The 22,729-nt window shown below is 36.9% G+C and overlaps 1 protein-coding gene across 10 annotated transcripts in view; it reads left to right on the forward strand.

Annotated features, from left to right (window-relative positions):
- Window positions 1–22,729, forward strand: part of PTPRM (protein tyrosine phosphatase receptor type M) — a 502,968-nt gene that overhangs the window by 313,272 nt on the left and 166,967 nt on the right. For 6 of the 10 annotated variants that reach the window (XM_054814410.1, XM_054814411.1, XM_054814416.1 and 3 more), the window contains 3 exons: window positions 5,480–5,753; window positions 6,887–6,923; window positions 11,744–11,818. In XM_054814410.1, the coding sequence (XP_054670385.1) occupies window positions 5,480–5,753; window positions 6,887–6,923; window positions 11,744–11,818 (386 nt within the window). The remainder of the gene's footprint in view (window positions 1–5,479; window positions 5,754–6,886; window positions 6,924–11,743; window positions 11,819–22,729) is intronic. The other 4 variants (XM_054814415.1, XM_054814417.1, XM_054814418.1 and 1 more) reach the window with 1 other exon arrangement.

Here is a 22,729-nt window from a genome sequence, read left to right on the forward strand (position 1 = left end):
AAGATGGCGAGGGGCTGTTTATCAGGGAGTGATAGGACAAGGGTAATGGCTTTAAGCTGAAGGAGGGTAGGTTTAGATTAGATGTAAGGAAGAAATTCTTTACTGTGAGGGTGGTGAGGCACTGGAACAGGTTGCCCAGAGAGGTTGTGGATGCCCCCTTCCTGGAAGTGTTCAAGGCCAGGTTGGATGGGGCTTTGGGCAACCTGGTCTAGTGGAGGGTGTCCCTGCCCATGGCAGGGGGGTTGGAACTTTAAGGTCCCTTCCAACACAAACCATTCTATGATTCTATCTTTCGATCATTCTAGCGTATAGGTAAATTGGTGCTATGGGAATAAGTGAAACAGTGGTCAATATGTAGATTAAATGTTATCCTGTTGTTCAAATCTGTTAGCATTAAAACAAAGCAAGCATACAAGTTGAGATACAGAAATAGATCTATAAAAAGTACCAGTTATATAAGTGTATAATAAAGTATGAGACTAAGACGACACTTACTATGACGAGCAGAAACCTTCAAATTAGGCTCTACAGTGTCACCATGACAGTCTGCAAAGATAGCCCAAGAGCTTACACAGCTAGTCAGGGCACTGTTAGTGGAGATTAACAGCTTTGCAGGCTTTGTACATTTCCTAGGAAACAACCCCCTATTTTTTCAAGAGTAATGAAAAAGGAAGTCTTAAAGAGGTTTTAGTTTTGAACTGCTGAAACAGTCCAGAGGGAATAAAAAATTTTCTCATTCTCATTTTACAGCTGGAGAACTGAGGCACAAAATATTTAATTGACTTGCCTTGGATCACACACAACAATTGTATTAAGACTAGTAAATAAATTCAGATAATCTTAGTCTAGATTCAGTCCTTAGGCCTGAATTTATTCTGTAAAATAAATTTTAAAAAATCCTTTATGGCTTCAGTTTGGTGAAGCATCAAGACTGTTTAACAGAGAAAAAAATAGAGCTAACATTTCAATAATGAAGTAATTAAGCTTGTTTTCCCTTTGGTTTAGATTTGGAATTACTTTTGGTGGAGCTGTAATTATAAATTCATAAGTCTGAATTGATAAATACCTAAATTGTACATGTTAAGGACTTCTGTGTTAAAAATCCTGAAGTTTGTGCTTGTATCCAATAGGGTCTTCATGGAAAATTATTTTGTCACTTTAAATGAGATTTTGATTAATTAAAATTTGATTTACTGCATTCCAGTAATATGGAATAATGTCCTGATTCACCAATTTACTAAACCCCATTATTTCACGTACTTAAGAATAGATATACATTTAAGTCTTTTGAATTGTTTTGTTTGCTTCATTTGTCTAAGTATTCTTAGCATCTTTGATTATTGTGTTAACATGTTTTCTTTCTTCTTTCATGTCTCTTTTTCAACTCTGTCTGAAAAAAAATCGGTATATTTAGCAGACATTGACAGATCATTTTAATTTAAGCAACCCAATTTCAGTAAATATCTGAGAAGCCTAATGTGTCTAATTTCTAAGCAAAATTACAGTCCTTATTATGTTCAGATCTGTATCTCCACATAATCATTTAAATTTGGAACTGTTTTGGAATTGTTAAAATAAAAAATATCTTAAAAATTACATCATTTTTTTCTTTTCCACCTTTTTTAATCCCCAAATTTGAAATATTTGAATCCTGTTAGAAATAATTCCCATGTGTTCCTTTCTTGATGCAACAGCAAGTTTCAGTCTATATAAAATTAGATTTTGTGTTCAATTTCCAAGGCATTGGAATTCTATAGTAGAACTGTGTAACATGAATTCAACTTAAATTGCATTTCTTTCCTTTAGAAAAATTGATCTAAGTTCTGCCAATAGCCAATATGCTTTCAGCAGCTTTCACTGTAGTGTAGATTTTATTCTTTGGATTACAGGTAGGAAGACTTTATTCTCTGAAATACAGAGGTATGGAAAAGGAATAATGCAACTTCAAACAAGCAGGAAATCTGACTAATACGTAAGAGGAATAATAGAATCCTGATGCAGTGCTAGCTCAATTCACTAAGCTTGAACCCTTTTCAGAGTAGGCAATTCAGCTGTTATGTATTAAAGAAAGCAATTTTTATAGTAAGAATTAGAGGAAGCTTTTGGATTATAATTGTAATTGGGGTAATTTTGTAAAATTCATTAGCAAGATGATCTCATTTGTACAAATGTAAAATGTATCACTCAAAGTTCTGTCAGGTTTCTGTTGACCCAGGTGCTTATAATGTGTTAATTTACATCAGAGAAACAGCAGTGTGTGGAAATTGGGCAGCAGATAGGATTTAGTTATTTTTCATTAGCACTTGGACTTTGATAAAGGGGAACAGAAAAGAGCTGCTTGACCTTTCAGTGCTTAAATTATTAAAGAGCAAATAGATTTGAGGTCTAGATGCTTGCAAATCTAATTTGTCTTGTGGCGTAAGGATGAAAAGACATTTTGAGTTTGAAATTGCTCCAGTCAACTTAGTTCTTTTTTAATGTATCTGAAGATGAATAGATGGCAGGCATTTAAAATGTAATATACAAGGAGTAGTGCATGTGGTATAACTAACATGAATTTGCCAGAGGAAAAGGAGCATTTAAATGATAGATTTGTTTCTAAAATATCTACAATCTTTAGCTTTAATCACTGAGTGAAAAATGAGAAGAATCCTCATTTCAACCAGTACTGAAACAGGTCATATTACCTTGTCTGGTCTGAGGTCCCTCTTATATTCAGTCCTGCTGCAATAAAAAAAGGTAACAATACTGTCCTGAAGGCGACAGCCAAATAACTTAGTTTACTATCCATCATGCTTCAGTGCCTTGCAAGAATAGATGTTTAAATCACCTTCTACTTTTTTTCCAATACTCTATTTAAATTTGCAGACAATATTTATTGTAGATACACTGTAGTTAGAGGAGGCAACACGGTCTCTTCAAATTAGCTTGGAATCCCAGTTCTAAGCAACTGTGTTTTGTTCTAGAAAATTAACTGCTAAAATCATGTCAAACATTGATTTGGAAGAGAAAAAACAAGATTGTAATGTAGATATTTCATGGCTAGTTTTTACAGATCAATTCTCATAGGATGAAAGAAAGGTTGCCTTGTATTGACCTTCATTTACTACTCAGCATGGAATTAATCAACTAATGAAAATCTTTCTGATAGATATGTAGACTTTATTGCACAGATCTGCAAAATGTACAGACACTGGCCTTCTACTGGACCCCTAAGACTTTTGTTTGTCTCCCTGGCTGTACCAAACTTATACATGGTTAGATTTCTGCATGGGGTTCAGCATCAGATTAAAACATCTAAATTCAGATGTCCACTGGTAGATGTTTACGTGTGAGCTGAGTATTTAGTAATTATAGTCAGTGGAGTGTAGACAGCAATTAAGTTGACCCAAAAGTAGATGCCTCCTCACTGGTCAGATCTTTAAGATCTGTTGCCTGTACTGAGTAGCTCTCCAGTGACTGTAATGGGAGTTTACAGATGTGTAGACATCTTCATGAAGACACTTAAATTTAAGTGTCTTAAACTAAATCTCCACTATAGTGAAAGTCTAAATCAGGCAAAAAAAGAGGTATTAAGCATTCGCAGTGTTAACTTTCTGGGCATTTTTTATGAGCATAGGAAGTGCAGCATCTCCTACTGGAGATGCTAGATCTTAAACACGTAATGAATGCAGTCTGTTGCATATGATCAGTAGGTCTGATAAAAAACAGTAAGGTGGCCAAGAGAATTGCCATTCTTCTGCCTCTTGGTGATAATCAGCTATGAAGGTTCTGCAAACCTAGCATTATGCTGTCATAGAATCGTGAAGTCATAGAATGGTTTGGATTGGAAGGGACCTTTAAAGATCATCTAGTCCACCCCCCCTGCTGTGGGCAGGGACATGTTTTACTAGATCAGGTTGGTCAAAGCTCCATCCATTGTGACCTTGAACAGTTCCACTGATGGGGCATCATTCAAGCACACAGCATTATCTAAACGTGCAAAGGCAGCTCGAGTGTAGAAGCAGTATGTTAGTCTGGTTGTGCACCAAGTTGGTAAGGCTCCAGAGTGCAAGAGCTGGAGAGCTCTGTGCCAGCACTCAAAGCAACTTGAGTCTAGCAGAGCCCCAGCAGGTGCAGTGCTCACTGGCTATGAGCTGGCTTGGTGACTGCACAGAGTCATCTCTTTTATTTCTAAACCAGAAGGGGAATAGCTGTAGCTGTTCAGTGATATGACTAAGCCAATAAACCCTGTTGGGTCTAGACTGAGACTTAGAGACCCAGCCCGAGTGCCCCTGTGCTTTGGGCAGAGTCTTCTGTAAACGTAATCATCTACCTACAGATGATGGAGTGGGAACAACATGTCAGAAGACTCTGTGGATATTTCATCTTTAAGAAACATACTCTACCCAGAGATTGCTGCTTGTTATGAATTATCAACTTAAAAGATCATAAATTCTTATTAGATGTAGGTGATGTGCAAAAATGTGGACACATTGCTGCTTTAACATCAGTTATCAATACTGACTTGCTTACTGGGATTCAGGATTCCAGGAGACAAATAATGATTAAGAATCACTGGTCCCCAGTGAAGCAATAAACTTGCAAGCCAGTCCTCTTTAGAGACATGGACTTCCCACTTCACAAATTTGAAAGCACTGACTCAGGCTTTTACAGCAACTGCAAGGGTATAATGATTACACAGTTTGCATGTACAGCAGAAATCACAGTTTCTTTGTTCCTGCTTGAATGTCCATAACACTTTTACAGTGGAGAGGGATGGACGGTTCCCTATAGGTCCCAGTACAGCAAAGAATGCAAGTAGAAACTGAATTGCTTTGCGGAATGCAGAAACACTTAAAAATATGGTTATCTCTAAGATGTGTAAAAGTGCTTTCCTGAGTGAGAATAACTTCTATCAGAAAGTGTTCTATTCTTGTTCAGTAACAGTCAATATGCCACCGAAATTTTAAAAGACTGCAATTTACTCTATATGTGCTTTTGTAAATAGTTATAATGTCAACAGTTAAGCAAATACTGTTCCCCGTTTCTTTGTAATTTATTTCTTCATTTTTATCTTACTACTGATTTCATTTCGTTTAGACAAGATAAACACATTAGAGAATGGAATCTTGCAGCTTTATACTTACTTATGTGAACAAAATAATACTTAATTCTACATCTTAGCACTAATGAAGCAAGTTTTTTCTGTACAAGAGTTCAAACAAGAAAGTGTTCTGTGCATTTGCTATATGAAAAGCTGTGGCGTGTATGGCTAATTTTGTTTTTCCAAAACAAAATGAATTTGTTTGAAAGCATGAAGCTATTCCACAAACTCATACACCTGAATATCAAAATGACATTTTCTTCCGATATGCTTTGCTTTTAGCAGGGTTTTTTCCATAAATACTGGTATGCTGTTATGGTTTCAGAATGAGTTGACTGCCCAAGTTTTAAAATAACCGTGTTTTTCCTTTGTTCTTTCCTTTCTACACTCTAGTGTCTATCAAATAGTTGTTGAAGAAGAACGCCCACGGAGGACCAAAAAGACAACTGAAATCCTGAAGTGCTACCCAGTGCCCATTCATTTCCAGAATGCCTCGCTTTTGAATTCTCAGTACTACTTTGCTGCAGAGTTTCCAGCCAATGGTTTACAATCTGCTCAGCCTTTTACTATTGGTGATAACAAAACCTACAGTGGTTTCTGGAACACTCCGCTTCTTCCTCATAAGAGCTACAGCATCTATTTTCAAGCTGCTAGCCGAGCTAATGGGGTAAGTCTTATGACAGGTGTGGTTTTATACAGTATTTGTATGTAAATAGATGATTGGCACCAACTAGCAAGATGCCCAATTTAGTTGCTAATGAGAAAATGAAGTAACTGTGAAATTTAACACGCTGAGTTTAAAAAATAACAGTTTTCCTAGCACAATATTGCTTAATGATTAAGGGTTACAGGAAAGAGGAGGGGAAAACAGCCCATTTTGTCAATAGTGAGAAGGCAAAGTAGTGCGTTACCATTCTGTCTTACTATCTAAAAGCTGTCCAATGAGTGTGTTTGGCTCTTTTTCTTTCATTCTTTGTTGGTTTTGTTTTCTTACTTTGGAGAGTGTTGTGATTTCTTTTGCTAAGTTTAAGCCAAACTTGATTGTGGATTTTAGCACATCTGTCTTGGCCTGTCCAGTCCCATTACCTTAGTTTGTAACATCTTGAACTCCCATTTTCTCATTTGGTTGCCCTGACTGAATTAGAAACCACTTTTTGTCCCCATTTCTGCAAACAGTAAAAGAAAAATAAGTAGAAGGAACTGAAATGAAAAGTGTGTAAAAAGGTCTTTGCAGATCATGTTTCATCGGACTAATTCTTCCTGGAATTGTTTTTCATTTCCTGGACAGACCTACCCAGAGCCCTTCAATTCTTGATAAGCTTTGGCTGTCTGTGCTGACAGCCTGGAAATGTTTTCTGCCAGAAACCATAATGGTCCCTCTTTCACAGTGCACTGACAGTGCAGAAATGTGAAACACCGTTGGTTATTTTTTCTTTCTAAAATTGTCTAGCATGATACCTCGAACTATACTATCTGTAAGAAAAAGAAAAATCTCCCAAGGTCATTATGTTGACAAAGTAAAAAAGCTGAGCACTTGCCTGTGCTCTTGTGACTCTCTTTCACATATTTTCTACTTTTAGAGGAATCTTACGTGAAATATTTATGTACCATACCCAAGCAGTGTTTGTCCATATTATGAAAGCACGTTGGAGTTGCGTAATAAGCAGTTAAATATGTAATGAGGCACATTAAAGGAACACTTCTCTGACATTTTATCAGTACTTTTAAGAATAGAACCATGGATGACTTTCTTTGCTTAGAAACACAAGATGTGACCTTTTTCCTCTTTATTTGACACAGGAAACCAAAATCGACTGCGTCAGGGTAGCCACAAAAGGTATGTTCATATTATGTCATGTATTCTGTATTTCAGCTTGCTGACCTTTCCTTCACATGGTCTTTGCAAACTTCCAGAAGTGTTTATATTGCTAAAAGGCATCACTAAACCTATTACAGAATTTTAAATTATTCATTTGCATCTCTAGCTGAGATTTAGGAAGTTTGTTTGTTTGTTTTTAATAATAAACATATTGCTCATTTTTAGTCGTCTACTTGAACACAGGGGTTTTAAAATATATTCTGTGGGTTTTTATATGATCTCGCAATAAATATTTTGGACTTTTCTATATATAGTAGAGTTGTAAAATTGCCAATTGCAGAGTGCATACTAGCTGCATCCATAGTGAAAAATTACCCCTTACTCGTAAGCAATTATCTTATCTTAATTGCTTTATAAAAGAGAAGTGGAGAAATCATGTTCTTCATTTTCATGGTACAGATCAGCTATATTTATTGGTCCGTCAGCACATGATACTACCATTTGTGAGACAAGTTTATGTAATTGAGATAGTGCTAGCTATAGGTTTAATCCCCAGCCAGGGAAAGATAAACGTGCTGCTGATATATTTAACTTTGGAGGCTATAATCTGTCTGTGATTATCTTTGTAGTCTCACCTTTTTAGTACCTCTAGCTGGTGGCAACTTCAAAGACTGAAAAAGAAGTGATGGGATAGTATGATTATTTGGAGATTGTAATAGGGGAAAAGGAAAGAAAGTACTGCTGTGAGTAGGAACAGGTAATACCACCTTGCAGTTTGGGCACCTGGTGAGAGTATGAAACAAAACCTACTTCATCCCTGTACCACTGTTCCTTGCAGGAGATCATGCATATCTCATAGTGACTAACCCTAACATAACTGATTCCACCATGATTTCCTTTACATGTAGACTTCACAATTCCACCACCACCACTAAATCGAAGTAGGATAGATGAGAATCTCATTACTTAAAAGTAACAGAAATGTTAGCATACAGTTGCCTCTGTTGAAAGGCCGGATCCTCCCTAATGTGACAAATACATTTTTTATGGCTCTCTGAATTGATTCCTGGAGTGGTTTTTTTCTAAACCAAAGGAAGTCTTTTAATTCTAATTTACTAACTGAGTGCTTACGAAACCACAGAAAACTTTCAAATATCTAAACTACAACCCAATAAAATGTAGATGAGAGATTAATTCCAGATTCAAATGGAATCTTGTGGTTTTGTTTTCCAGTAGCTTCAGTGATACCAGGAGTGGACTACATTACCTCAGAAATCATAATAGGTGATTAGAGGAATGGATTTTAAATTATTTGGAAGATTTGTATTCCTAATCACTAATGGATGTTCAACTATTTCAATTACTTGACTGACTGAAAAATCTTACTCTCTCATTTGAGAAGCGAGGGTAACTTTATGGATTGGCATAGCTCCCATAGCAACAACCTACTTTGAGCTAACCCATTTGGCAATGGAGATGTGACAAATGCAGCTTTTATTTTAAACAAATCTCCATACATTTCTGTTTCAAAAGCATGTTTCAGAATTCTTCGTAATACCTTTATGAAGCCTATAAAATAAGGTGAGGGGTTGTAGTGAGGACTTCTGTCCACAACTCCCCAAACCAGCTTAGTACAACATTCACATTGCCTGTACCCCAGGAAACAAAAGCTGCTCTGACCGCTTTGCCTGATGTCTTACAGATAACGCACTGTTTTCCACAGAGTTTTGTTGTAGTTTTCTAGTAGCTAGTATAGCTACTAGACAGTAAGCTACTTAAGCTCTATCATGTGCTCGTTGTGTCCATCTATTTATTACAGCGCTTCTTACAAATAAAGTTGCAAACGCTCTGCAGTAAAACATCTATTTTTTGTATACTAATAACATTTCTGAAATGTTTGTATTCTGGGCTTCTGTTATCTTTAAAAGTTCAAGTTTGGTGGGTTTTAAAGCTAAAAGGAAGTGCTTTAGGCCATTCATGTGTATGTTCAGTCTTCTTCTAAATTAAGATCTGGTCCTGAAAATATCTACAGCCTTGTGTAGGTTATTGGAGTTAGTAGACGTGCGCTGGAATTTAATATGTATGGAGGAAACCATATGCTTTTAGGCCCTAATCAAGCCAGTTATGTACCTAATTTTGAGCACTAACTACATTACAAATATTCTGTCTTAAAGTAGCCATGTAAGTATTTTACTGGATAAAAACCTGTGCCATAAAGTAATTCCTGTAAAACAAACATGACAGTGCAGTCAACTGTCTGCTTTCTTCTTGAAAGCTTCTGCAGTTCCATTCCCAGGGAATCTGAGGATTGCACCGAGCCCATTGGCAGCCCTTCCTAGCATCCAGGTCACCCAAGGCAACCTCCAAGCTGCTCCACTGAGCAGCTGAGCTTGGCTAAGCCACCTTGTTGTATGTATGAAGGGTGTGTGGTTAGCCTGTTCGAAGTTTGCCCTCAGGATCAATATGGGAGTTCAGAACATGACATGAACATAGCTATATCATTTGCTAGCTGTATTTCCTTTAATTATCCCAACTCCAGATAATCTAAAAGTTGTCGGTGCCCTTGAGACCTTCCTAAGATCATTGAGATTATGTTTTATCACTGAGTTTTGTAGTGTTCATTCCATGGCCCACTGTATGCTTTTGTATTTTTTGTTAAAATAAAAATAAATGAGTAAGTGTAATACAAAGATACAGAGTGTTCTTGCCCCAGATCCAGCAGAACCCTTGACTAGGTACTTCAATCTTCACTCTAGTTGATGTCAATAGGAATAATGTATGTGCTTACTGTCAAGCATGTGCTCAACTGGCACACACTAAACTGTGTTGCTGGATCAGAGCCAAAGTGCACCAGATAGCCTATTATCGTATTGACAGGCTTCTTGTTAGAAAAGGACAGCCTACCTCTAGAAAAGTACAGCCTGACTCTACTGGGTCAAATGCATGTGCAGGGTCAGTAGCTGGATAATACTTTCTCATTCCATCAAATATAAACAACCTCAATTTGTAACATTTTTAAAAATGTTCTTGTTTATGACCATTACATTTATATTAATGAAACCTCCATTAAATGTGTATTTTAGAGATCATATAAAAATCCCTATTGCAATGATTGTAAGTGTAATTTAGGATCAGAATATTGGGCTTTATAGAGCTGAAAGTTCTCCTCCTCCTACTGAAGTCAAAGGGAACCTTTGGCACTGACTTTGCTAGGAGAAGGATCAGACAGCATATTTTTGTGATGCGGAGTCTTCTCATCTTAGTTTTTTGTAGAGAAAGGCTTCTAGGACCTCTGTGACTACTTGGTGGATATACAAATGTGGAGACTGCATGGTTTCCACTCCCATTATTTTTGACAAGATAATTAAACAAACAAACAAACAAAAATCAGGAAGAGATTTTTGTACCAATGGTAATAAAGGTTGTCATATTTTGCTTGAAATATGGCTTTCATATACCTACTCTTTCTTCGAGCTAAATGACTGTAAAATCTCAGCAGATGAAGTTGAAAACATTCCAAAACTCCTCCAAGTTTATTGCCATCAACTTTGTGGTGTTTTGTGATTTATATTAAGATTATATTTCCTGATATGACTTATAACACTGTCTGGATAGAAACATCTTGGTTATCTCCTAGGAATCCAGTTCTCAAGAGGGAGACATCATTGTTCTAATTTTGCAATATTGGAAGGCTTTCATTAATTATGAGAGAGAAAAGGATATTATAATATTTTAAATCCAATAGCAACAGTACTCTAGCAGCTACTATCAACACTGCATTTCAGTGTTGCAGAGGGATATTTCAAAATATTATGCAGCAGCAGTTTTGAGTTTAATTGTCTGCAGATGGTAGATGATCTATTTTCCTCACTCGTTGCCACATTTCTAATAGCACCCAGGCTGTTCTATGTAAATGAGTGATCTTTCATATAATTTTGTCCTTAATTTTCCAATATTTTTTCTTTGCATCATACTCCAGCTGCATCATGTTGGATCTGACCTTTTAATTTTTTTTATATTCCTTAATATATATGTATCATAGTGTGCTTAACCATTTAGAGGCAATCATAGAACTGCTGGCAAACAAAGAAATATGAGATTTTATTAATGTGAGCCATGGTAATAGTTATCTATACCAGTCAGTGATTGTTACAGCTCTGACGGAAAAGTCTGAATACTTGAGGCACACAAAGAATTCAGGTTTTTCAGCTTTTTGTTGTCTTAGTGGCAAAACATGAACTTGAAACTCAAATAGTTACATACATACCTAACTAAAAGCGTGCCAACTCTCAGTGGTCATTCTCTGTATGCTGAAAGTTAAGTGTATGTGCAGTGTGTGCATTATCAGAACAAAGACCCAAGAGGATACAAGAAAAATGAATCTTAGCTAGCTCAAAAATATTTCACATAAAAATAATCTTTAAAAAGAATTATAGGAAAAATATGCTGTTATGAAATAGGAAAACAAAAAGTGAAATTAGTTCAAACTACCTGGAGAAGTTAAGACTGGAGTAACCTGAATAAGCAGTTGACTTTCACTTAGAGCCCAGTGCTGTGACTAGCAGAGTCAGTCTCCAGTTTCCTCAAATTCATTATATGTAAATAATGTGCTTTGAGTCCTCTTCCTGAATGAAAGTCACATAAAAAAGCCTATTAATTTGCAGAATAACCAAACTAACAACTGAAGATGAAAAAGAACTTGTGGGAGTTTTTTTGGTTTTTATTTGTAAGAAGTTCAGACAATAAACTATTGACCAAGATTCTTCTTGCTGGTCTAGCTTCAGTCTGGCTTTTTTTTCCCTCATGCATGCTGACCTGGAAATCTTCCTTTGCCTTAGCTGCGATAATCGTGACTCAGCTTACAACACCATACATTCGCATCGCCCCTGCTGCAGGCGACGACCAACTAACAGGTCAGACGTTCAAGTATAGACAAGTCATCATGCCCATTTTGTCTCTTTTTTTTTTTGGCTCCTTTTCCCTGACGGTTTCTTCATTCTCTGCTCATAAATAGTTTTCTATGTTAAAAGTTTCTTTTTGTTTATAAATTTTTCTTCAGCTCCATTAAATTAAATTGTGTGCTTGGCACCAAAACACACACACACATCCCTGTACGTACAACTCCGCTGCATGTGCCCATTGTGTGTGTGATCTGTCAAATGTTCCTTCAAGCCTGATGTAAAGAGATCTAGTCTCGCTCCATTCATAAATTAAATGACAGTTTGAATATAGATACATATTTGTGTACCTATTTTTTTTTCTGTGTTCTTAGATCAAGACACTAGAATTTCTCAATAATTTAGGCTCAAGAGTTGCATGTGTAAGTTAGGACAAAGATCTTGTATTAATGGATTATTTTTTTTGACTGCAGAATGTTGGGAAGATTGTATTTTCTTGTAAATTTCAATATGCAAAAATTTAAAATAAATAAAATTGATTCCTTTTTAATTATGTCATACATGAGTTCTAGGATTAAAACAAAATAACCTAGCATATGACATATGAGAATGAACAAGACGGTAAGATTTTTAAATCTAATTGTCAAAGTAAACTCAGTACACAAATGAGACAATTAATAGTTCAGAATGTACCAGAAAATCTGTATGAACTTGGGGAAATGATTCATTTTGTCAGAAAATTAATACATGCATAAAACTTTTAAGGGATTCAGAAACCTTTTTATTTTCAAACAGAAGCAAAGAGCATTAAAAACTCTAGAATCTAAGGTGAGTTTGATGGAATATGTAACAAGGGAAGTTAGACCTAGTCCATCAGCATTTAGCATATGATAAAATCATTGCCTTATTCAAGAACACTGGCATAGTTACAAGGGTAGCATGTAAATGTTGCTACCAGGGTGTCTAAGGGACGAGGAGGAGTTCAGGTGCTTAGCATCTGAATACTGCTATAGTCAATGAGAGTTAAATCATTCAGCTTAAGAGGATTGGTGACATGTCTGCCATAGCTTTTAATTCTGGGGTATGTGTTATAATAACACAGCTGAGTGATCCATAGTGCCCAAGTTACCATGTCAATCAAGACAAAATTGTTGCATGTTTATTTGTAGTATGTAATAACATATGAACTAACCAGAATAACACATTTAGATGATGCTAATAGCTTGTTCTTGTTAGTGCTGCTTGTCAGAAGCTCTGTCCACATACATTTTTATAGCTCAATTATTTTTTACTTGTGAATACAAATAAAGCTTTGAAGAGACAAAGAACATCTCTTCCATATCCTTGAACTTCAACAAGTTTTGATTTCTTCATCACAGGATTCAAAAAAGCTTATGTATTTTTCCATATGGAGAATTAAATGTTTTTCTTATTTTCTTTTTTATTTGTTTTAATGCAAAACTGGGTAGCTACAGGAAACAGTGGACATATGCGTGTTCCAGAAAAGGGAGATGACTACAGTAGTTAACAATGAGAGAACAGAGATAGAGCTAGCATAGGACAGCCAGCAAAGTATTTATTTAGTTGCTTTGTCACTGGTGGCTTATAGCATTGGCACTCTGTGGTTGTCTGTCAGACATGTGACTTTTATTTCCCTTTTTTTTTTTTTTTAAATAAATCTGTTCTATCAGAAACTAATTTTGATACTGAAAAAGAAAAATCAAATTATACCTGCAAACAGCATTTATGGCTATCAGTGAAATGTATTAAAAAGTCTCTGAAATCCCCCTCATCATTTTTGCAACCCCTTCTCATACCTGAAAGACTGTGATCAAAAGGAAGGAAGCATCTTCCTCCTTCTCAGTTGCCACAACTTCAATAGGGAGTGAAAAAAACAGCCCACATGGTTGGTCCCATGACAGCAACAGGAATTCATAGTTTTCTACAGATACGTACTGTGTAGAGGTCCCTTAGGCAGGCTTTTCGACTTCAGGGCAGTACTGGCAATAATGGTATCTGCAGTATCCATGAGGAACCCAAAGATTTTCTTAACGGAGATTTACAGGAGCTGGACTGGACATGAGGAAGCAGGGAATGATGCACATTCTCCCCACGCCTTTCTCCTAGAAATTCCCGGAGTGTGGAAGGGATCTACATGTGAAAGGATTTCTTTATGTGGAAATCATAGGATTGTTGCTAACTGTAGTTACCACAAGCCCTACATCTGGAACTCTTAAATAATGTTACTTAGCATTTTCTATTCAGTGCTTTTTCCTCACTATTTTGCTCAGCACCGAAGTAATTACATTTAGGATCAAGAAATTACTTTGGTCTTTTAGCATTTGAGGAGATTCATAACAGGCAGTGGGGAGGTCAGAGTTGGGATTTTCTTTTTTTCAGGTGGGAAGATGATGCTTCTTGCATAATGAAAATTTAAAATCTTGGCTGCATTCCTGAATATTGTTACCAATTTTGAAAGGTCTTTCTGTTCAGAAAGATCATGATAATACAGCTCAGCTTTCAAGCCAACCGTACTTGCACTCATTTCCTCCACCCTTGTTGTCAACTCATCCTGGCCCTTAATGGTGCAGTTTATAAACAATGCATTATTAGTTCCTCTTTGTCCTTCCTTGCTCCTTCCTTTTTATGTAAAAATAAGATGACTACCATTTATAGGATTACCTGCTATTTGCCCTAAATATGTCCACAGCCACTCCTTTCTTCAGTACTCCTTTGCAGCTTGTAGCAAAGGGAACTTTTCCTTGCAGTTGCACTTAAATACCTACAATGTAGTTGTCCTTAAGCTATACTATAATATAACATGCTGTAAAGGCATTTTGATTCTTACAAGCCAAAATAGGCAATTTAGTGTTGTTAGTATTAGTGAATACATTATTATCGCTGATTCCATAACTTAGTAACTAAATTCAAATTTGGGGGATAGCATTTACCCTTCAGAGTCAACCTTACAAAAAGTAACTAACTTGAAATCCACTCAATTGACCCTATCCTCCAACAGATAGGGAGAATATCTGCATAACATCTGTCAACCCGGAGAAAAGACTATGTATACATGAGTCTTCATGAGACTGTCTCCATGTTTTCATAAACAAATATGGTTTAACAGCACGGTTGAAATCATGGAGAATGTTAACAAAAAACTTATCACATACATATGGGACTGTATGATCTTGACTTTAAAGTTGAATAACAAATCCACATTTTTGACAAAGCCTGAAAGCATTTGCAGTTTGCTTCACTATTTTGTAAGAGACACTTCATGTAATAGGTTTAAATTGGCCATATTTGGTATTCACTTGGCCCTCATCTATTTTGTTCTGTCTGCATTCTGATAAAATAGCATGCTTGGAATTATGATTAGGGTGTTCATTCTTTCAGGCATTTTCTTAATTGTTGAAATATGTCTGAGCTACTTATATTTAAATTAAAGTATTTCCATTTGTGATTTAGTGGAGCAGCCACTACTTTACTGGATATTATTGAGACTGATTTCCATAGAACGCCCTTTTTACTACCCATTGTTAATTACACATGCAGCTGGAAGGGAGAGTTCTGTATTGTACGTTCTTCATAGACAAAATTCTTGGTACAAATCAGATACGAGATATGTCAGAAGTTTTGTAGAATAACTAATACTTAAGAATTGGGAAGAGTTTTTTAAAAAAGATAGTGGCAATCTCAAAGTGTAAATGATTTTTACCCTGCATACCTTAAGGTCTAGATGGTCCCAGTGTTGTACCAATTGTTCAAGGATTCTGGTCCTCTTGCTCAGCTGGGCAGAATGCAAATCTTCCTACTTTCTGCAGCACCGGCTGAATGCATTTCAATGGGCTGGAGTGTCACTTGTGATTTATTGCCCATTTTTGTTCCTTTATGTGTTATATTTGTCATTTTTGCGGTGACAGTTTCATCTATAAAACACTATAGTTACAAGAAAATGTTAAGAGGATACAGGAGTGCCATGGGAGCTACTGTTTCCTTTTCTCCTTTTTTTTTTTCCTAGTACATTACAGAGTCAAATGTCAGGTTTTCTGTTTCTAAGACAGTGCAGCCAAAGCATCTAGATTTTTAAACATAAGTACATATTCCACAGAGCACCTGAAGAAGAGCTGAAGTTAAACAATTAGACAAAGAGGGACAAAAATAATGCTGATAACAATTCACAAATGCTGAAATAACCCGTAATATAAATACAAGCCCTTTCCGGATACAGACAATGGAGAACCTGAGCTGATTAGAAGTCGGTTACCAATGCAATTCTATTAGTGATATTAAGTTCTCCAGTTCATGTTTTACAATGATAAGAATTCCTACAAGGTTTTCTGAAAATAAATTAGCAGCCTTAGTTTTGAATGTGTTCAAATCATTACAGAAAAGCCAGAGGCACTGATCAGGGGTTCAGGACCTCTTCCCGTTCAGCTCCTGTTACTCTGAACAGGTTGGGCTGGGGACAGTGGGACCTTTGCAACTCTCCCTCTTAAATAGGAGAGTAGGGAGGATAAACTGCAGAAGGCCACACCAACAGTTCTGCTCCAGCCATTGATGCTTACAGTTGGCCCAAGGAGGTATGAGTTCATCAGTTACCCTGGCACTGTATCACCAGAGCCAGTGATGTTACCAACCTGGAACGGGAACACCTGGAGAAGATCCCATGGCCTAGAAGAAAGTATCAATCTTTCCCTACCCTTTCAGAAAGACAAGTAGCCTAATTAGGTATGTTTTGCATGGTAGAGACTATCTTTTATTCAGAGGAGTTAAAAAGTTGGTTGCCACAGAGTTAATAATCAGTTGTTGCAGGAGCTGAGTTACATCCCTCAAGTACATAACTGATTTGGAAATTTGAGTGTTCCAGTCTATAGCTGAGAGAAGAACATGATTCCAAGTGTCAATGTCAAATATCTCTTTCATGAAGAAAGTGCAACAAAATTTAACTTAAGCCACTAAAGATGAGTCTGTTCAGTTTCTAGCTTGAAAAATAATGTAGTTGCTCAGCAATGTGAACTCTTAATATGAGGATATCTCTGAGGTTATTTGAGGTTGGACTGGGGAGAAGGGTGCTTTCCTTAATCTCATTACGGAAAATGGAAACATAAAACCCAGTCATGACAATAACAATATGAATGAACTGACCAGGATAAATTCTTAACAAACTGAAGAAATCTCTGCCATCTGTGTAGTACTGGTGAGTATCACATCTAATCCAAAATATTTCAACATCAGCAATATACAGAGAAGAAAAAATCATAAAAAAAGCAAAAATACCAGTAGGTAATTTTTAGAGCGTGATTGTATATCATATAGTATGTTATTTCATTTCTGTGTTAAAAAAAAAAGCCTCTGATTTTTAAATTCAAAGCAGAACATGTTTTGCATGTACCACAATGAAAAATTAAGGAGAGACAAGGGAAGGGAGAGAAACTCAGAGATATAATTAGTAACTAAAAAAACCTGTGAATTTCAATGTTTCCCATCTGTAGTTATTGACTGTATTCATAAAACGCTAAGCAATTAGAATTTTAATTTGAAAGAAAATGTGGGACCAGTTGTGGATAAAATAACCTGTAGTTCTTAAGAACTGCAAATCTGGTGCTTGTATCACCAGAGAGTTTAACAAATGTGTAATGCAATATTATATGGATTACCTCTATGTTAATGTATAGGTGGACATTAAAATGTGTTATGGTTAAATGGAGTAGTACAGCAAAGAGGAGAGTAGCAATGCCAACTTTAATCAAAAGACACAGAACATGCTACCTTGGGCAAAATAATGTTTCAGCAGTTCACTGAGTTTAGATTCCTCTACATAACTGAAAACTTTATAAATATCTAAGCTGCATTTGTCTGCTTGGAGTAACAACACTATGCAAGCCATGACTGTAGTTACTGACAGGTTTTTAACATCTTCTTCTCCAGACATTATATTGAAAATGCCCTTCTTTGCAGTAATGAGAGTTTGACTGCAAGAGCTGATGATTTTAGAGCTCTGGAAAAGGCATTCAAGTTTACGTGTGCATTTTCAAGTCTTTATTTTGCAAAACTTTGAACTTTCATTTCCTTCTCTTCATCTGATTTTCTGCTGTTGCTGACCACTAAGAAGTTTTTGTGTAAATAGAAAACTCCCATGCAAATGGAAGTTGAGTCACAGTTTTGCATAAAAGTGCGTGGAAGTTGCTGTCTCACATGGTTTCAAGCTGACAAGAGGGGAAATACAGTAATTTCAGGTTCTGTTTCATCTTTTGAGTTCACATTGGAAACACAAAGGGAAACAGAGGAAAAATGGTAAATTGTCATTGGTCAGAAGCAAACAAAGTATTCATGAAACCTTTTTGAAGGAAAATGGTTATATTTTGCACTTTCCAGTATGCTGTCATTGAATTAGGCAGCTTCTGGTTATGAGTAAATGGGTCAATAACTAAAAGTGATATGAAAAGAACAGATGAGAAAAATAGCTATTTAAGGCATTCTTTGTCAAATAGGACAGATGGAGATTTTTCTGTAACCCCTAAAATCTACACGAAATATATGAAAAATGAATGTAAATTGGTGATGACCATTCAGAGGAGGCCCAGTCTGTTCTTCTCCCTGTACTAGAATCTTGGTTCATCTAACATTGCTTCAGTTTGGACAGGGGTTTTTTTGGCAATACTGTAAATGCTTCTGAAATGTGAACAAAAGAATTGCTACACTGTATTGGCACAAAGACAGATTTAGAATTCTGTGGAATTATTTTTCCTTTCTTGTGCTGATTCTTCTTTCCAGTTCCTCTAGCCAACTTTCCTGCCCCAAAATGGTGTTGACTCTGGAAATGCTTAAAAAAAGTTTTATGTCTTTTTCCCTGCTTTTTATACATTTATTCTTATCTTTCTGTGCGCATCTTTGTGTGTATAATTCCATTTATCTTTTAGTAGAATGAGTTATGTTATGCTTTCTTCCAAGAAAATAGGTAGGTGGTGAGTAATGATAAGTAAGTTCTGAGAGTGTGACTGGTTTTGAAGGATTTCTGAAGAATCCTTCATAAGGGATACAATGGGGAGGGAGACTGGTAGCGGAAATCACTGGGAACGTCAGCCTCATCTTTAAGCCAGTGGCAGCATAGGCTAGAAAATGCATGGATGTGCAGACATACCACTGGGATTCCTGTTCTACATTGTCCTTCTGCCCCATTCTTCCTAATGGCAAAGTAACCAGGTCTTCACTGACTTCCCACTTGGAACTGTTCATTAGTGTTCCTGTAGTTAAGTCTTCAGTGGCAGCAAGCTCAGAAGACAGTACCTCACTCCACTACTTCTTCCTACCCATAGCTTCAGGTTACTCAGTTCCCATGCTGGATGTGATCCCTTGCATTCATGGATGGAAAATAAAACAGTTCTGTTTGTCCATGCCAAGAGCATCTAGTTCTATAGCTGAGTTTCACCCTCAGTAAGTCGGCTCCAGAAGCATTACTGTGATCTGACTTCACATCTTCCCTGACTGGTGGAGGCCAACTAAGTCCTAACAAAACCACATTTTACCTCCTCTAATGAGGGCAGAGTCTTCTTCAGGCTTCAAACCCACACCTTTCCTGTTTGTAGAAGATAGTTGAAATAAACTGTCAGGGATGTCTGACATTTCTTGACACTTCAGTGCAGTTTCAGGAGTAGATCTGGTGTTGAAAGCATGAGAGTCAACCAGAGGTTTCCTTCAGCAATAAGTGAAATTCAAATTTCCGTGGTGAGAGTGATGATAAATTATCTGCTACTTCTGTAAGAGTGGCTAGAAGAGTGGTGCTGACTTGCTGAGAAAATGCATTATGTATGAACAGGACAGTCTGGACTGACTGCTTTCGTTTCCGTAGAGCTAATTTGAAAGAGTCACTTTTTTGCCCTGAGTACTGTTGTCTTGAGGTTATGTAGAGAAGCATAAAATCAAATGTGTTAGGGCTAAAAGATCCCCTTGTTGCACATTATACTTCTAGGTCTTCCTGTTCATAGAAGTCAGCCTTATAAAATGCTGTTGCACTTCCAGTGGCTGCAAGTGGGACCTCTTTCACACAGCATCAGCTGGTAACCAGCCCTACATTTCAAAGTACTGAGACACCTGCAGTTCTAGGCCTTGTTGGTGCCTCTTTCTCAGACCTCCTCATCCTTATTCAGTATGAGACCTACATGTATACAACTAATTTGATGCAAGTGTGTTCTCATTGCTCCTCAGTCAACCTTCTTGATCAGAAATTTGCATCGCTTGGAGTCATATTGACCTTTGTCATGTTTGGGTAGTTAGAAGTTTGGTGAAGAAGTCCAGTTTCTTCTTTGCATAGTAGTCAGGAGGATTTTATCTTTTATTTCAGTGGCGAGGTCTGTCTTTCAAATATGCTGCCATGACTTTTCCCTTCGTTGACATAGAGGTCTGTGATGTGCGTCATTGTGGCTGCTTCGTTGGCCACAAAAAGTGAGTCCTTATACGTACGTAACCAGACTTTTTTCTAGACTGAAGTGTATGGGGGTACCCTTTAGTGCCATTTGAAATCTTAAAGTTCCAAAGACTTTATATTTTTTCCTTAGGAAATTATTTATTTCCAAGAAGGAGATACACCATGTCTGTATATTCTAGACTTACTAATTTCTGGTTGTGTTGCAGCTGTTGAGTATGCTTTAAGCATCCCTTAATGATCTCAGTGCTATTAAAGTGCAAGGACTTACACTTTCTTTCTTCCAGTATGAGTGAGGGCTTCCAACTGCTTGGGTGCCCACTGGAGAGGAAAATTTTTATGAACTTTAATTATTTAAATTTCCTTGATTAAGAGAAAAGGGGAAAAAAGAGCTACCAAAAAGGTTGGTGGTTTTATTGCAAAGGAGCAAATGAGCTGTTTATCAAGGCCTGCTTGCTTGTTTTCTTCCAACTCCTTTTTTAAAAAAACACAGTCTCCAGAAAAATCCAGTCTAAGGAGCCTGGATTAAAATCCCATTAAAAAATAAATTGTGATGAGACCAAAAGATACTCATCAAACTGGGAACTTTATTTGTTTTAGGCATGTTTTGTAAAGAATATTATTATTCCTGACAACCAGAAACACAGATGTTTAACAAAAAGAGTCTTTTTGCTCACATGCACCAACATGAATCATCCACCAGTGAGAGATACAGTTAGTTGATAGTCAGTTAAATGAGTTATATTCATCAGTAAAGTAGTTCTTTGCATTTCTTTTCATGCAGTTCTTTGTCAACCATATTTACATTTTAGTAAAGAATATCACAAACAAAATTAATAATTCATAATTATTGTTACACAGTGGAGCCTTATTTTGATAGTCCCTTCTTAGCATAGATCTTTTAACAAGACTGGTTTTTCCTGCATTTAAAAAACACCAAATAAACAATGTACCAAATCAGCCTGGTTGTCTTGTAGAAGTACAGAAATCTCTTTTAGGAAAAGAAGATCTGTACATAGCAATATGTATTGTACTGATGATCATAAATTACGGAGAAGATATTCTCCTGTGAAAATGTAAGTGCTGTTTGCCCTCTTTCCCAGACATTGAAAAAATAGATTTAGTGAGCACTAACACGTCATAGGAGGGAAAATCAGGATGCATTGATTTCAACACTTAAATGACTCCTGTGCTCAGCAAAATAGAAAAAAAGCCATAATCTGTGCCCCATGGAAAATGCAATTTATACATGAGCATTTCAAAAAGAAGCCAGGAACGGAAAGGGAAAAATAGAAGTAAAAAGAGAAGTAAAGCAGACCTTACTCTGAGGCATTTAGAAAACTAATATGGCATGAAGTAGAGAGAGAAAACTGAAAAAAATACTGATCAAAACCACCTTCTGTCACAAATTATACCCTGCCCAACAACACCTTGTAGCTTCTACCATATGGACAAAAAAGCAGTGCAGTTTTGAAGGAGAACTAGGAACACTGATTTGAAAGCTAACAATGAGGAAGGGGAGGGAGAACTTTCTCCCTTAGCTGGAGTTCTACCAGGAGTAATAAAACAAAGACTTTGTTAGCAGAATGCACGTTGGCTAGGAGATGAGGACTGCATGCCAATCACTTACAGTATAAACAGGCTAGCCAGGGTGGTAATTCATTTCATCTACAAATCTGTGTGTGTTTTGGGTCTTCTCCAAGACAGTCACAAATCCTGGCATCTGGAATTAACTTGAAACTCAAATAAAAAGCATGTTGGACTGGCTTGTCTTTTCCTAACACCAGTAATACTGCTACAAACTTAAAAATGAGGGTACAGTTGTCTGCAGTTGTGGGGGAAATGGGGTAGAAATGCTGAGGAAACTTCTGGGGGAAACTGGGCATTTTGCACTATCGCCCCATTCGGGTGTATTGTTCAGTCTGTGATACAGGATTGGAAATTGCTGATGATCATTTGACATTTATAAGAAGGACCTACCTTTGTGGAGCACCTCTTTTCATACCAGTAGCACAAACATATTTGTGTACTATCACTATGACTATTTTGTCATACTGCATTTTATCCCAGCCCTTTACTTTTGGCACCTCTGCTTCTCCTACCTTTATGTTTATGAACCTTTATGTTACTTCCTTCCTTGGAACACGCTAACCAACATCATCCATCAAAACATTACTCTGTCCCTCAAATCACTCTTGAAGATCTGTTTCTGCTGTGTTACTTACTGGAAATGCTGAGTGATACCAGCTAGCTAAAAGAGCAGGGAGGATAGAAGTATCCATTTATTTGGATATTGTAAATGCATTTTCATAGGGGTATTTACCTCCCCCTCCCACCTGCGATTGCTGCACCTACCTATTCCAGCCTAGCTCGGCTAGATAGTATGCTTTTAGTGGCAAAGGTTGCTTAGCTGTGTGCTTGCACTGTTGTTTGCACAGTGGGGCTCCCAGTCTCATTTAGAGCTTCTTGATCCTACTACATACAAATAATAGAGAGTA

The sequence above is a fragment of the Grus americana genome, chromosome 2, assembly GCF_028858705.1.
Source record: "Grus americana isolate bGruAme1 chromosome 2, bGruAme1.mat, whole genome shotgun sequence".
Taxonomy (NCBI): Eukaryota; Metazoa; Chordata; class Aves; order Gruiformes; family Gruidae; genus Grus; species Grus americana.